The sequence below is a fragment of the Callionymus lyra genome, chromosome 7 (genome assembly GCF_982586985.1).
Source record: "Callionymus lyra chromosome 7, fCalLyr1.hap1.1, whole genome shotgun sequence".
Taxonomy (NCBI): Eukaryota; Metazoa; Chordata; class Actinopteri; order Syngnathiformes; family Callionymidae; genus Callionymus; species Callionymus lyra.
In genome coordinates this window covers 23,314,461-23,328,325 of record NC_141824.1, presented here as the reverse complement: position 1 = coordinate 23,328,325, position 13,865 = coordinate 23,314,461, and the positions used below count along the sequence as shown (strand labels likewise).

The 13,865-nt window shown below is 43.0% G+C and overlaps 1 protein-coding gene across 1 annotated transcript; it reads left to right on the top strand.

The window, feature by feature from the left end:
- The first annotated feature begins 503 nt into the window (after nt 1–503).
- mettl16 (methyltransferase 16, N6-methyladenosine) lies at nt 504–13,552 on the top strand. The gene is made up of 10 exons (XM_087796156.1): nt 504–617; nt 812–971; nt 6,875–7,062; nt 7,484–7,624; nt 7,685–7,800; nt 8,307–8,449; nt 9,160–9,229; nt 10,363–10,452; nt 12,506–12,679; nt 12,790–13,552. The coding sequence occupies exons 2-10, from the start codon at nt 844–846 to the stop codon at nt 13,327–13,329; spliced, it is 1,590 nt and encodes a 529-aa protein (XP_087652282.1). The 5' UTR covers nt 504–617; nt 812–843; the 3' UTR covers nt 13,330–13,552.
- The last annotated feature ends 313 nt before the right edge of the window (nt 13,553–13,865 follow it).

The window sequence follows — 13,865 nt, the reverse complement described above, 5'->3', positions numbered from 1 at the left end:
AACTAGTGATGCTTTCATTGGAAATCGAAGTAAATTGTTTTTGAAGTTGCTGTTACTCTTCCATAAGCATTGTTTTATTTGGTGAAGTCTGAAATGCCTAAATATACAAAGGTATAAACATATATATATTAATTATTTGATACATTCCATCATTTCACACCAGCTATAAGTGCACTTATTTGTTCAACTGAAATCTATGGCTATAAACATCCATTTTAATAACGATAAGTTGGCATTAAAATAAAAGAACGCTGCAAAAAATATAAATATATATATATATATATATATAATTTCAATACAAATTCTAGAAACACCTTATTCACTAGATATATAGATTTTATAATATAGATTTTTAATAAATGTAACCAATATTCTAATGAATAAGGTGTTTCTAGAATTTTAAGGCCCATTATTGAAATAAATACTTTTTTATTAAATAAATATTAACGGAAGTTATTGCTGATGTCGAGAAGCCTACGTCATCAGCGCAGGACCGTGACGTAGGCACGTCCAGGAAGTGAGCTGACGAGAGTAACGTTTGAACAACGTGAGGTCAGAGAGGGAGCTGCTGCAGTTTTTACACAAGTTGGATGTCTTGGGGTCTCCGTGAACATCAGGTAAAGTAGTTCTTAAGGAGTTCAGGTGCAGTTACTCGCTACAGGGAGACTGTAAACACTTAAACGGGAGGATGTTATAAAGTAGAGAATGCTAACTTTAAAGTAGCACTGAGCGACGTTAGGACTCTTTATCTTTTAGCACGTGCTCTCCTGTCTTGTTTTAAAAGTATCTTTTTATCCTCGTGACTGTCCAGGCTCGTCAGCTTCCTCCTGCTCGAACACCGACATGGCTCTGAACAAGTCCATGCACCCCAGGAACAGATACAAAGACAAACCCCCGGACTTCGCTTACCTGGCGTCCAAGTATCCAGACTTCCAGCAGCACGTCCACACCAGCCTGACGGGCAGACCTGTGTGAGTGTCTCTGTGCACACCTGTCCACACACCTGTCCACACACCTGTCCACACAACAATGTATTTTTTACTGACAAACAACGTCTACACTCAGTTTTACCCATTTTGCTCATTTAATATCGTGAGAAGTCTGTTTATTATGCTTCATGTACACTTGATCTTCTTCTCTCTGTGTTTGATGATCCACTGACTCCTTCAAGAAACATCTTAAGACATTTCTATTTGTTCAGGCTTTTCCTTGATTTTCTGGAACTCCTGTGTTGTTCTCAGTATTATCTTGACCTTTAAAGTATATATTTTATTGAGTATTGTTTTGATTGTTTGATTGCGCTATACAAGTGCAAATCACTTACTTATTTGATGATTTTGTCTAACTAGATAATACATCAGTACTTCCTCAGAGGGAACTTGACACAGAAACACAATAAATCGACTCAAGAGGATTAGTCCCAAAATTTGACTTTTGATGACTTCCATTTTTAACCACTAATGCTGCAAAGGTTCAAAAGCTATTCATGAGCTAATGTGCAAATAATCCCAGAATCAAGGCTGGTATTGTTGTTAAAATTCCGGAATAATAAACATATTTTGTCTTAATTGTCGTGCAAAGGCTCTGGTAAAAATCACAGTTTCATTGCGGCTGTAAAACACCAGTCCTGCTGTGAGACTTTTGTTTGGTCTTTTCTTCATGTTCAAGTCGTTGTGATGGAGCTTTTGCGTACAGCATTCGCTTAACCCGTATCATCACAAACATGTGTTTTTGCTTGTGTGAAGGTCAGCCAAGAGGAGTATAATATATATGTAGCATTATGAATCTGGACTACTCAGTTGTTCTGAAGACACAATAAATGGAGAAACTTTAGTTCCTGATCCTGGCTTTATGTCAAAGTTCAAACAATTCTTGCATCCAGGTTCTCTTTTCTTCTGGTGCTACCAATTCATTCAACAGGTAAGCTTTGTCAATAAAGAAATTCAGATTCAGAAAAATATATGGTATATTTGGTGGTTTTAGCTTTCACTGTCAACCCGTGCAATGTTACCCTGGTCTTATGTGTGTCTTAGTGGCATCAGAGGACCAGAGAGCCAGGATGCAGTAATTTAGGAGAAACTAACGGAGCTTAAACAATTGAAAATACTTCAAAACACCAAGAAACCACCCAGAAAGCTCAGACCTCACTAAGTGAAACCATGAACTTCTTAGCTCGATTGATGATATTTCTTGTAGCCTTCAGGGCTAACTTTGGTTGACGCAGGCAAATAACATGTTCGTGTGTGTTATTTGTTGCGATATTGTTGTAGCTAAGATGCTTGCCAATGCATAGCCGCATCAGCTGGACTTGACCATGAACTAGACTAAACAAGAGTGACTGTTGTAATGACTTGTAGTGACTGACATCTGCACAAGATGACGTTCGTAGCTCTGTCTTGACTGGTTAATTTCCCTAAATCCTTTCAGTGGCGCTTGTTTTAATCTGATTCTGGTTTAAAGGATGTTGTGCAAATAAGTCTTGAACACAACTGCCAACTATTGTCGAATTAAGTTTATTTGAATTTGACTACTTGGGTGTGTGTTTGTAAGAATGTGGTAATATGATGTGTATCACAATACAGGGACCACATATATTGCTGTACTGTTGGAGCAAGGGTATGATATGTTCCTGTCATCAGCTTACTTAATTAAAACAGACAAATCTATATTTGTATTTACAATTGGAATCAAGTGAACATTTGCATGTTAATAAAAAATGGATAAAGGGCTGTTGAATGTTGATATGTTATTGTCAGATTTTGAAAAAAAAAGTGTATTTATTTTTCTTAAACCACTACTTGTTAAACATGTAATTTAAAATGCTTAAACAGTATGAAATGATGTAGAACAAGTATACAAAAAACAAAAATAATATTTGGTAAAAATCATTGCGTTCAAATGAGCAGCTTGGCAGAGGTCTGCTCCGTACAAGTGCTTTTATATTAATTTAAAAGCAAATAATGTGAAAACCCAACTCAAGAGGTTATGAGAGTCTATTATGATGTTATACTGGGCTTCACTCTTCCTCCAGACAGCTGTAATCACGCCTCACTTTTGTTTATACAACGAGTCCCTTGAAGGTGGAGACTTCTGGGATTGATGAAGCTGTGTTGAGTCGAGTATTTTAAAAATTGGTGTAGATTAGGTAATGACCTGTACTTTTTTCCTTCATATGTATGTGTTGTTGTCTGGTAATGATATCTTGTTGAAATGCTGAACCTGTCCTTTTATCTTTTGTTGCGCATTAAAACATTTTAGTAAGTTTCATCTTACAATTTGTTACACTAGATTCTTGAGTCGTGTTTTTATTCTGTGTACTTTTCTAGTTTTAGTATTTATCCTGGTAACACTTCTCTATACAAGAAGAAGTCTGACTAAAAAACCTCATCTGAGGTGCAGATTAATGGACGTGACATCAAAGGCTTTACTTCAAACCTGCTGACTGGTGTAATTAAAAACTATTGTGTGCGCACACACACACACACACGCACACACACGGTCGTTCGCTTCCGTCTCCTCCATTAAGAAAATGGATTAGTTTGTAAATCAAGCTGCTCATAAAGATTCACTTTGATCTGCTGGACATCACAGTGTCTGATGCGGTGAGATCTATTGATTTGACCAGAACCAAAGACTTCATCTTCAGGTGCATCTTGGTTCAGTACAGAATCAGTTCCTGCTCTCGCACCAAACATGTTTTTCATGGAGTCTGTGGACACAACTGCTGAATATTTGCTCTGCAAGTACGTCTTTATCTGTTTAGGGTTTAGCTTAGTTTTGCATTTCCAAATTAATCTTGTCAGTGGTTGGCAGGGTGGGGGTAGGAGGGGGTTGGGGAGGGGGGGTCTCTGGAAGCTCCCGTTCTATTGTTAGGTCAGACAGTGGTTGCCAAAGTGTAATTTTGGGAGCCCTGGTGCAACATGCTGATAGCAGGAAGTCAAGACGTAATCCGTCGACACAAGGTTGCCGCTGAAGTCATTTGTGTTGGTGGTCGTGGATCTTAAAGAGTCCATCCTCCCCTCACTGATGTTTTTAAATCCAAACTTTCAGTTCAGCATCTGACCAGGATGTTCAGCTGCAGGAAGTGGTTTTCCAGGTGATCGTCCCATCTTCGCTCACACCCTCGACTCCCGCAGTTGCATCCTTTTTTTTTTCTTCTTTACGTTTGTCCTCTCCGGTATCCTGTCCGAGCGCGTACGTAGAACGGCGACGTGGCAGCGTGGACGTGGTTCTCGGGAACGCTCACGTCTCTTCCTGGTATCAGCCATTGCTCCAGCGTGGCTAGAATTTCGTGCCCCTATGTCTGTTCACAAGGTGTGGTTGCCATGGAAACCTGGCGCCGCTGCTGCTGATGGGAGTGATTGGTCTGCAGTACGGGCACACACACACACATGCACGCACACACGCACAAACACACACATGCACACACACATCTTCTCCTCAGTACTTGAGGGCTAAAAATAGCGAGCTGGCCAGCAGCAGTCGTCCCTGAATATAGATGGTTATCTAATGACGCCTCTGAGGACGCATGAAAGGATGGAGAGTAGTGGACGGATGAGAGCAGCTCGTTCTTTAGTGTGTGAGCGCAGGTGTGTGTCATGGTTCCCCGGCTCGGCGCTCACTCTTTGTTACGCTCACTCCGCCTAAATCACCAGGTGTTGAACTTGACCCGATATGGAGAGATTTATGTTGGAATGGCTCCGGTTATCTTTGCCCAAATTGTCTCCCAACACCTGGAGGGTGACCATCTGTCTTCGTTACCTCGGCAACGTGATGGTGTTAGGTTTCAGGTGGTGGATGCGAGACTCGCATTTTTCATCCTCCGCCACGGTGGAAGTGGGTTTTAGCTGCATCGTCTGGTCTTCTTTTAACCTCACTCGGGCCCGGTCCGCTGCAGGAAATGTGTCGGGATGAATCTTATATGTCAAATAAAACCTTTTAACTAATCCTATGTTATTAGTGGATGAAAGGACCGTGTGAGGCTCCAGACTCAACGACTGCTGAGCTGCTCATTAGAGCTTTAATTGCAACGTTCACGCCTCCTCAGTCCGTCAGGCTTGTTCATCTCGCCTGACAAACTGAAGATGGAACTGGAGGCGCACAGGTTGGAGTCGGGAACAGAAGAGGGAGGTCTGACGCTGGTGGAAGTGTGAATTCTAGTCTGCAGAGGATTGTGGATTGATGAGCTGCTCATTGTGCAAATGTGCGCGTTCGCTCCTCAACCTCAGGGTTAATGGAATGATTCATTAGAACAAGTGTAGTAAGTGGCTTCACTCTTGTCTGACTAGAAAACAAAAGACTCGCACAGACTGCTTTAAAATAACAACTGTAGCTTAGTTGGTTGTAATAAGTACTTAATTTGTTCCTTTTTTAGAGATGTATTCAAAAATGTATGTCCATTTGAATGAAGTGAATGACACTTGTCTTCGTCTTCATCAAAAATGGTTCACTTAAAAACATCCAATAACCGCCGTCGTATTCGTCTGTGAAGTCCATTTTGTATTGAAGCCCAGACAAGAGGAATTGTTCTGTAAACTTACGCCAAGTAAGTATCACAATCGCTTGAATACAAGACACATTACAGACGAGCATCATGGAGGTATTTGGATGTTTTTAAAGTGTCTTTTTTTGGAGGAAGATGAAGACGAAGACAACTGAGCTCTAGTCACTACATTAAAATGAACAAACATTTTATCCTATAACTCTAAAAAGGAACAGATTACTGAAAATAATCCCAACACTTGGTCCACATAAGGGTGAGTAGAAATTAGTGGATTTAATTATCACTTTAAGGAATAAAGATCATCACAGGAAGAATAAAGGAATACATTATTGTATCTAATATTATCATTAGACTGCTTTAACTATGTAGTTCAGACAACAGCTGAAAGACTTGCCTGCCTGTGGCCAGGTCTCCACAAGAATTGAACTATCTTGGTCAGTGGCCATTTAAGTTTAAGACCTCCTGTTTCAAAGAATCAATAATGTTGGATAAAATGCATGAATCTTTTGCTTTTGAGCTTTGTATGAGCTTAGAGAATGTATCGTGTGTGTATCTTTATCTATCTATGAATGTGATGAAGATGGATAGGATCAGGAATGAGTCAATCAGAGGAAAATGTTAGATGTTTTGGAGATAAGGTCAGAGAGGCCAGAATGAGATGGTTTGGTCATGTATAGAGGAGGGATAGTGAGTATATTGGTAGAAGGATGCTGAGGTTAGAATTGCCAGGCAGGAGGCCTAGAGGAAGACCAAAGAGAAGGTTTATGGATGTAGTGAAAGAGGACATGAAGTTGGTTGGTGTGAGAGAGGGGGAAACGGAGAACAGGGCAAGATGGAGGAGGTTGATTCGCTGTGACGACCCCTGAAGGGAGCAGTCGGAAGGAAAAGAATAAGAAGAATGTGTTGTGTTCAATGCCATTTTAAACATGAACATTTTTAGCAAGAACATGAACAATTTCTATGTGCGAAAAGTACTTTAGTTCAATTATTTAATTTCGAGTGTCATGGTTTCCACGGAACCATTTATTTTCTGTGCCGGCTTATCAAAGGCTTAAGTAAATTAATCTAAAAACAAGGCCTCGAATAGCATTGGAACGATGGTTATGCTTTAAGGCAATTCAATGAACATTGTCTGTCCAGACAACATGTTTCTTGATGGTACCAGGCACCATGAACCAGGCACATCTATTTAATGCAAGAATGTTCAAAGTTTATTGTCGAGTTGCTCTTTCATTTCCAATGGCATTAAACAAGTAGAAACTTGACTAGCGAATGTTTTGATCACGCACCTCTGATGGTTGTTCATCTTTTTGTTCAAATCATTTAAAGACCTCCTCGGGCGCTGTTGTGATTGACATGTTTCTCCTCCAGTGTGAACTTCAAAGAGCCAGAAGCGGTGCGAGCGCTCACCTGCACTCTCCTGAAGGAGGACTTTGGTCTGAGCATCGAGATTCCTCTGGAGCGTCTGATCCCCACCGTGCCACTGCGCCTCAACTACATCCACTGGGTGGAGGACCTCATCGTCGGGCAGAAGCAGCCGCGCAGAGGCATTGACATCGGTAAGTCATGATGATGGGTTCGCGTTTCTGCTTTTCGGGTCATTCTAGTTGACCTACTTTTATCTTTTTCCTCTCTTGATGCTTCACAACTCGGCTGCCTGCCGCTCTCACCCGTGCCCCCATCACGAGGCTGAAGTCCTCCCCAGTATCCCCAGTACAGATCAAAGTCCCTTCAGCTGTCACAAGTAGTTTAACGCTCCGTCAGATGTGGGCCGCCTCTGTTACCCCCCGCCTCTTCAAATGACTTGTGCAGATTGAAGCTGTCGCCTCGTTTAAGCACACAAGGCCCGACTGTGATCTCTTCATCCAACTTTATTGATTCTAATGGGGTTTTTTAGAGAGAAAACGCAACAGATCAAATTCTTGTCGTCATCTTGCGCTGCTGTTCAGAGCAGATAAGGATATTGTGGTTCCCCCCCAGGCACGGGGGCGTCGTGCATCTATCCACTGCTGGGAGCCACCATGAACGGCTGGTTCTTCCTCGCCACCGAGGTCGACGACATCTGCTTCGACTACGCCACCAGAAATGTGGAGCAGAACAACATGTCTGACCTTATTAAAGGTACGACTGATCCTGGCGTCGATGTATCATTCATTTCAATTTGTTTTTTTTGTTGCACAGTGGTCAAAGTCCCTCAGAAGACGTTACTCATGGACGCGTTGAAGGAGGAGACGGAGATTGTTTACGACTTCTGCATGTGTAATCCGCCCTTCTTTGCCAACCAGCTGGAAGCCAAGGCACGTTTTTCTTGTTGCTCTTCTGAGGCGTCGTCCTCTTGAAGACAGTCGTACTTCTGTGTCAGACACTTTATGACTCCCTGATTCAGACGGTCAAGTGCTTATGATCTACTGGATATTTCGGATTATGAGGCGCATTATAAGTGCTTTACAGTATCAAGGTATCACTCCATACTATAGGCTCCTGAGTTCAGAACTTCACAGAGTACTATCATGAAGCCTTGCAGTGCAGCTTTGTAGCTTAGCAACATTTTAACATTAAGGATATTAATTTCACCTGAAAAATACTGCAAGCTAACGACCATTACAAACGGTGAAGAACAAAAAATAAAACGGCGAGGAAAAGATGTTTTTCAGTGACCAAGGCCACTGTTGTCGTCATGGTTCAGAGTAGTCCACGGAATTGTTGCGCTGATTCACTTGTTTGTTTTGAATCTTGACACGACCGTAACAGGCTTCTAATAGGATTCTGGCTTAATCTCTGTCTGTCTTGTTGCTCACTGCAGGGGGTAAATTCCAGGAACTCTCGGCGACCTCCTCCCAGCTCCGTGAACACAGGAGGGGTGACGGAGATCATGGCGGAGGGCGGCGAGCTGGAGTTCGTCAAGAGGATCATTCATGACAGTCTGCAGCTGAAGAAGCGATTAAGGTACCAGCTCCGGGTTAATGTAGTGGAATATGTTGCAGGTGAAGCAGCAACTTCGGGCCTCACGTCTACACAGAAACTCCCACTGAGAGCATCCGTCTGAGGCCACTTGGGACGTCTCCAGCTAATGTCACTTTCCACTCTTGCGATCCCATCAGACAAACCACTGAAAGTGTTCCACGACACACCTGCCTGGACTCTTGATGTTGTGTTTGACGTTCACTCAGAGCTAGAGTCAAGATGGCTGTCGGCCTCGCTTTGCTACTTGAGCAAAACGACCACAGTCATTTGTCAGCAGGTCTCCATGGAAACCCCTTTCGGGGCGCACAGTCTCACAAACTTCCCTCTTGTTTTAAAGCTTCTTGGCTCACACCTCAAAACACCTCTTTGTTAATCAGCTCCGTTTGAGGAGCCATTGACTCGTCATCATTGATGACAGATTTTTAATCACAAGTCTGCACTTGAGAATCTTTCTGATCCATGCTCCTCATCTTAGAGCAGCTGCACACTTGGAACTCGTGTCAAAGGTTTTTTTAATGGGGGTTCACTGGTAACATCTGTGGTTATTAGAGCTGTTTAATATTTCAGTGTGTCAAGAGGAGCCCTCTTTCCGACCCGAGTTTCCCCCGAGGATTTCAACATGTCTTTCTCCGACTCCTGCAGTTATTTCCATACGACGATTTAATCTATTCATTCGACTCTTTCTCCTGCAGGTGGTACAGCTGCATGCTGGGGAAGAAGTGTAGCTTGACGCCCTTAAAAGAGGAGCTGAGAAAACAAGGAGTAAGTAGATGATTTGAAGACACTTGTTCGTTGAGCCGCTCAGTGTCACACATGGAGGTACCATAGGATCACACGCAGCTATAAGTCATCAGCATCCTTGGCTTCAGAAATGGCCGACTTGTCTGCTGCAGGTCTCTAGTGCATCACCTGCCTCTGCCCTCACATGCAAGCCATTAAAGAAATATGATGACTGGTCCTCCCTCGACACTCGTCTCTGAAGCGGTCTCTGGAGTTCTGGAGCTGCTCGTCATCAGCTTTAGTGTCACGGCTGGACAAACTTCACTTGTGTTGTAAAACAAGCAAACCACGTCCAAGTGACTGTGACATTATTATCACTCGTCCTCTAGCTTCTTGATTCTCAATGTGTCGCCGTGACCATCACTCCAAGCGTGTCTTTAGAGCTCTTCACATGTTTGATGTCGAAGCTTTGTGCTCCTCCTCGATGATGACAAATTTTGACGGTGGAAAAAAGTATCCAGAAGAGTAGAAGTTGAATGCAACAATGCAACTTGTGCAGCTTGAGAATACGGGTTGATCCACTATGGTAAGACCTCCAGGAGAAGGGTTTTTGACGTATTTTGGGGTTGTGGTGAAGCCAGTAGTGAACATTTTTTTTAATTTTTTTTTAATTGTTTTTGTTATTTTTATCAGCTAAATGTGAGGGTGACGGCAGGACTTAAATCTAGTTTTGAATGAAGCTGCTAAACACACTCACCTATCATCTAGAGCTCCTTTAAGGAACATCTTCAGACGTTTTTATTTGTTCAGGCTTTTCCTTCCTTGATTTTCTGGAACTCCTGTTGTGTTATCAGTTTTATCTTGACCTTTAAAGTATATACTTTATTGAATATTGTTTTGATTGTTGAAGCGCTTTGTGACCCTGGTCTGGAAAAGTGCTGTACAAATGAAAATGACTTACTTACTTACTTACATGTGTCAAAGTAATTTTATGTTGCTTGCCAAATCAAAGTACATTGAATGTTTTTATGTAGAAACTATTTGTTACTAGACCTTTTAAACTGTAACGTAAAATGGTGACTCTTTATGAAATGTATCATTTTCTATCTACTAAAGCATCTAAAAAAAATGGAGATTTCCACGTGTGACGGAGCTGCTTTTACTTCTGACCTCAGGTGCCCAAAGTGACTCACACAGAGTTCTGTCAGGGGCGGACCATGCGATGGGCGCTGGCCTGGAGTTTCTACGACGACGTCATCGTTCCGGTGAGCGCAGTAGTTGTTGTTGATTTAGATCCCTTCGTCTGCAGACACTTAACCAGACCACACCCTCTGTCCGCTGCCGTCTACTGATCAAGGCAGAAATGATTTCTGCAGCTTGTGCATCTCTCCTGAAAGGAAGACTTTCTGACCATTGATGGAAGTAATCACTAGAGTGTTACTGTGATGCTGCGTGTGTGTTTGTGTGTGTGTGTGTGTGAGAGACGCACAAGTGGATGAGGCTGTTTTGGTCTTTTCAGCAGAAAAGCGGTTGAGCAGAATGATTGGCCTACATTTCCTCCTGCAACCCTCCGCAGCTTTCACCCGCAGTCATTTCAAAAGCTGCTAAGCAGACTGTGTGTGTGTGTGTGTGTTCACGTGTCTGGAGTTTTGTGTTTGTGTGTTCATATGTCTGGAGTTGTGTGTGTGTGTGTGTGCATGGGGTAACATGTCAAAAGTATGGTTCACTTCATAATCATGCCTTCATGTGTGTGTAGCTTATATAATATATATGCTATGAATGTATGTGTGCGGCTCATTAATGTTTCATGTGCACTTCAACATATGTGACACGCATGCACCATTGACCTACTTCACCCTCACATACCCCGGCAGCCTCCCGTGGTCTCGTACAGTTGATGTGTTGTGGAATCTTCCACTCCTCAGATCTGTGGACACACGCATAAAAGTCTGATAAATGCAGTGATTTATTGTGTTGTTTTGTCGTCACAAAGAGCACAAAACAGGTTCTTAGCAATTCAATTCAATTTTATTTAAAGTGTCTTATCATAACAAAGTTATCTCAAGACACTATACAGTTGAAGTAAGACTATAGTTGATTAAGGAAAAATAGATCCCAGCAATTCAACATGACATGACAGAAATGGAAATCATTTACTTCATCAGTTATTAAATGTTAAGATTTTAGATTCAGTATAATTTTGGATGCAGCCCTGAGGGACACACAGGTGTGTGTGTGTGTGTGTGTGTGTTGGTACTTGTGTGTAAATGAGAGTCCAGGATGGACTTGATAGATTGTATTGATTTCTGTCCAGGTGGACGAGGGAGTTTTCCAGTAGGAAGTGTTTCGGTCTAATGTCGAGCGTCATTAGAAGCAGCAGCAGTGTTTATTTTTTTGATCAGGGCTTACAGCAGGAGAGGAAGTGTGAAGGTCACACTCGGCACTGCAATTTGTAGGTCAGTCGGCCATGCCGTCTGCGCCGTCACACTCCGCTGGTGCTGTTGTAGACCCTCGCTGTACCCCTCACCCCCTCCCCTCCTAAATCTTCCACAACCTGCTCACGAGCGCCTGCTGCAGCGGATGATCACAGATCAACTGCTGCAGTGCATCTGTTGTCCTGACATTGAGTTCTGACCTCCATCTCTGCAGAGTGTCATTCAAATGAAAGGTCACGTCAACTGATAGTGAGGTTTGAGCGCCACCTGGCGTCTTTAACACAGCATTGATGCCTGCAGTGTTTAGTGCACATTTTATGGTATAGTTTTAGTCCTAAACGTCTCATTAAACTTGTTGGTCTCAAGCAGAAAAATAAGTTGAATACAAGACCATGTTTATTCAGCATTTACGCTAAATCTTTAGGCAGCAAATTAGAATAGTTTGAAATTGACTGAATAGTAAGTAAGTAATTTTTATTTGTATAGCGCTTTTCCAGACCAGGATAAAACTGATAACACAACAGGAGTTCCAGAAAATCAAGGAAAAGCCTGAACAAATAAAAACGTCTTAAGATGTTTCTTAAAGGAGTCAGTAGACTCCATCAAGCGCAAAGAGAGAAGAAGATCCTTCCAAAGCTTAGGAGCAACAGCCTGGAAGGATTTCTCTCCTCTGGTCCTGAACCGTGTGCGTGGAACCATTAGTAGATTCTGACCCACAGACCTCAGAGTCTTCCTTTGCTGCCCTCTACTGGATTCTTCTCGACATTGCTTATGATTTGGTTGCCTCGTGTTTCTGGGTGACACCAGTTGTATTACATGATAAGATCGTGTCAAGGCACCAAGTTATTCTAACTGTTTTTTGTTTTTGTTTTTCTTATCCCAGTCACCACCAAACAAGAAGAGGAAGCTGGAGCGAGCGAAGAAGCCGCTGTCGTTCAGCCTCCCTGAGGCCTGTCTGAAGGAGCTGCAGACTAAAGCCCGTGGACTCGGCTGCACGTCCAAGAACCCTGTAGACGCTGTTGCTGCTCTGCTGGAGAAAACCCTCACTGACCTGCGAGTATGTCTTTTAAAAACGTGTTTGTGTTCCTCCTACAATGCTTCGTAAGACAACTGTGTTGGACTGGGGGTCATAATGTTATGGCTGATCATCTCCTTGCGTCCTTCAAGGTGCTGTTCAAACGCGTACCTTGTAGGAAGCAGGAGCAGAGCCTCTTCCTGACAGCCGTGGAGAACACCTGGATCCACGGCCGACAGAAGAGACGGGATCACAAGCGGCAGCTGCGAGAGCTGCCCAGAGCGCCTCACGCTGGCGCGACCACGACCGCTTCAGCGCAGCCAATCAAAACAGACGGAAGCGACGCCGACGGCAACACCTCCCAGACGGAAGTTCCAGACCAGCTTCCGGCCGATGGATCCGAAGGACAAAATGTAGACGTGACGAGGGATAAAGAAGTTTTGGGAGAGTCTGCAGGTCGGGACGAAGACGTCGACTCTTCCACCATGACCTCAGAGGAGCCCCCGTCAAATCCTCCTCAGAGTCCAGACGCGCTGGAACACTTCCTGTTCAAGAACCTGCTGAACGTGATGATGGAGGAGAGTGACGTGATGATCGAGATGCACTGGCTCGAGGGTTCCAACAAAGACCTGATGAACCAGCTGTGCACGTACTTGAAGAACTCTCTCCTCAGGTCTGTCGGGAAGCCTTGAACATTTTTAACTTTTGTATCAACATGGCTTAAACGAAACGGTTCTGTCGAAGAATCCTTCGAACCACTGACGTCTCCCTCTCATGTGCCCGCATGGAGAGAACCCTGAATTAAGAGTAAAGTTTTCTTATGTGGCCCCCCTTCATCTGGGACACGCCTACGATGTAATGTACCAGTATTGATGTCAAATGTCTCTAGACATTTTAATAAATGTTTTATTTTTACATTTTTTTAATCACGTTTCTTTTACGTTAACATTTACTTGCTTCCTTCATCATCTCTACCTTCATGGTGTGCTTTTGCAAGTGACCGCACTTTTGAATGAGTTTTATTTGAAGAGTATCTTGTTCAAATATTTGAGTGCGTGGAAAATACACCTGATCTTATGTTAGGAGACACTCAAGACAACAACTTTGTCTCCACCTGTCTAAGCAGTGAAAATGTTCTTTCTTAAAAAACCCTCACGTCAGCGTGTGATCCAGCTCCGGGTCTTGATCCAGTCCGTGTTTCTGTCCCTCGCCAGAAAGGGTGAGGGTG

What these genes read in the sequence shown, in the direction of transcription:
- mettl16 (XM_087796156.1), top strand. Translation starts at nt 844, where the DNA reads ATGGCTCTGAACAAGTCCATGCACCCCAGGAACAGATACAAAGACAAA. An exon ending in CATGTCTGACCTTATTAAAG is followed by an intron (nt 7,625 to 7,684) that starts GTACGACTGATC and finishes TTTGTTGCACAG; the next exon opens with TGGTCAAAGTCCCTCAGAAG. An exon ending in AGGAGCTGAGAAAACAAGGA is followed by an intron (nt 9,230 to 10,362) that starts GTAAGTAGATGA and finishes TTCTGACCTCAG; the next exon opens with GTGCCCAAAGTGACTCACAC.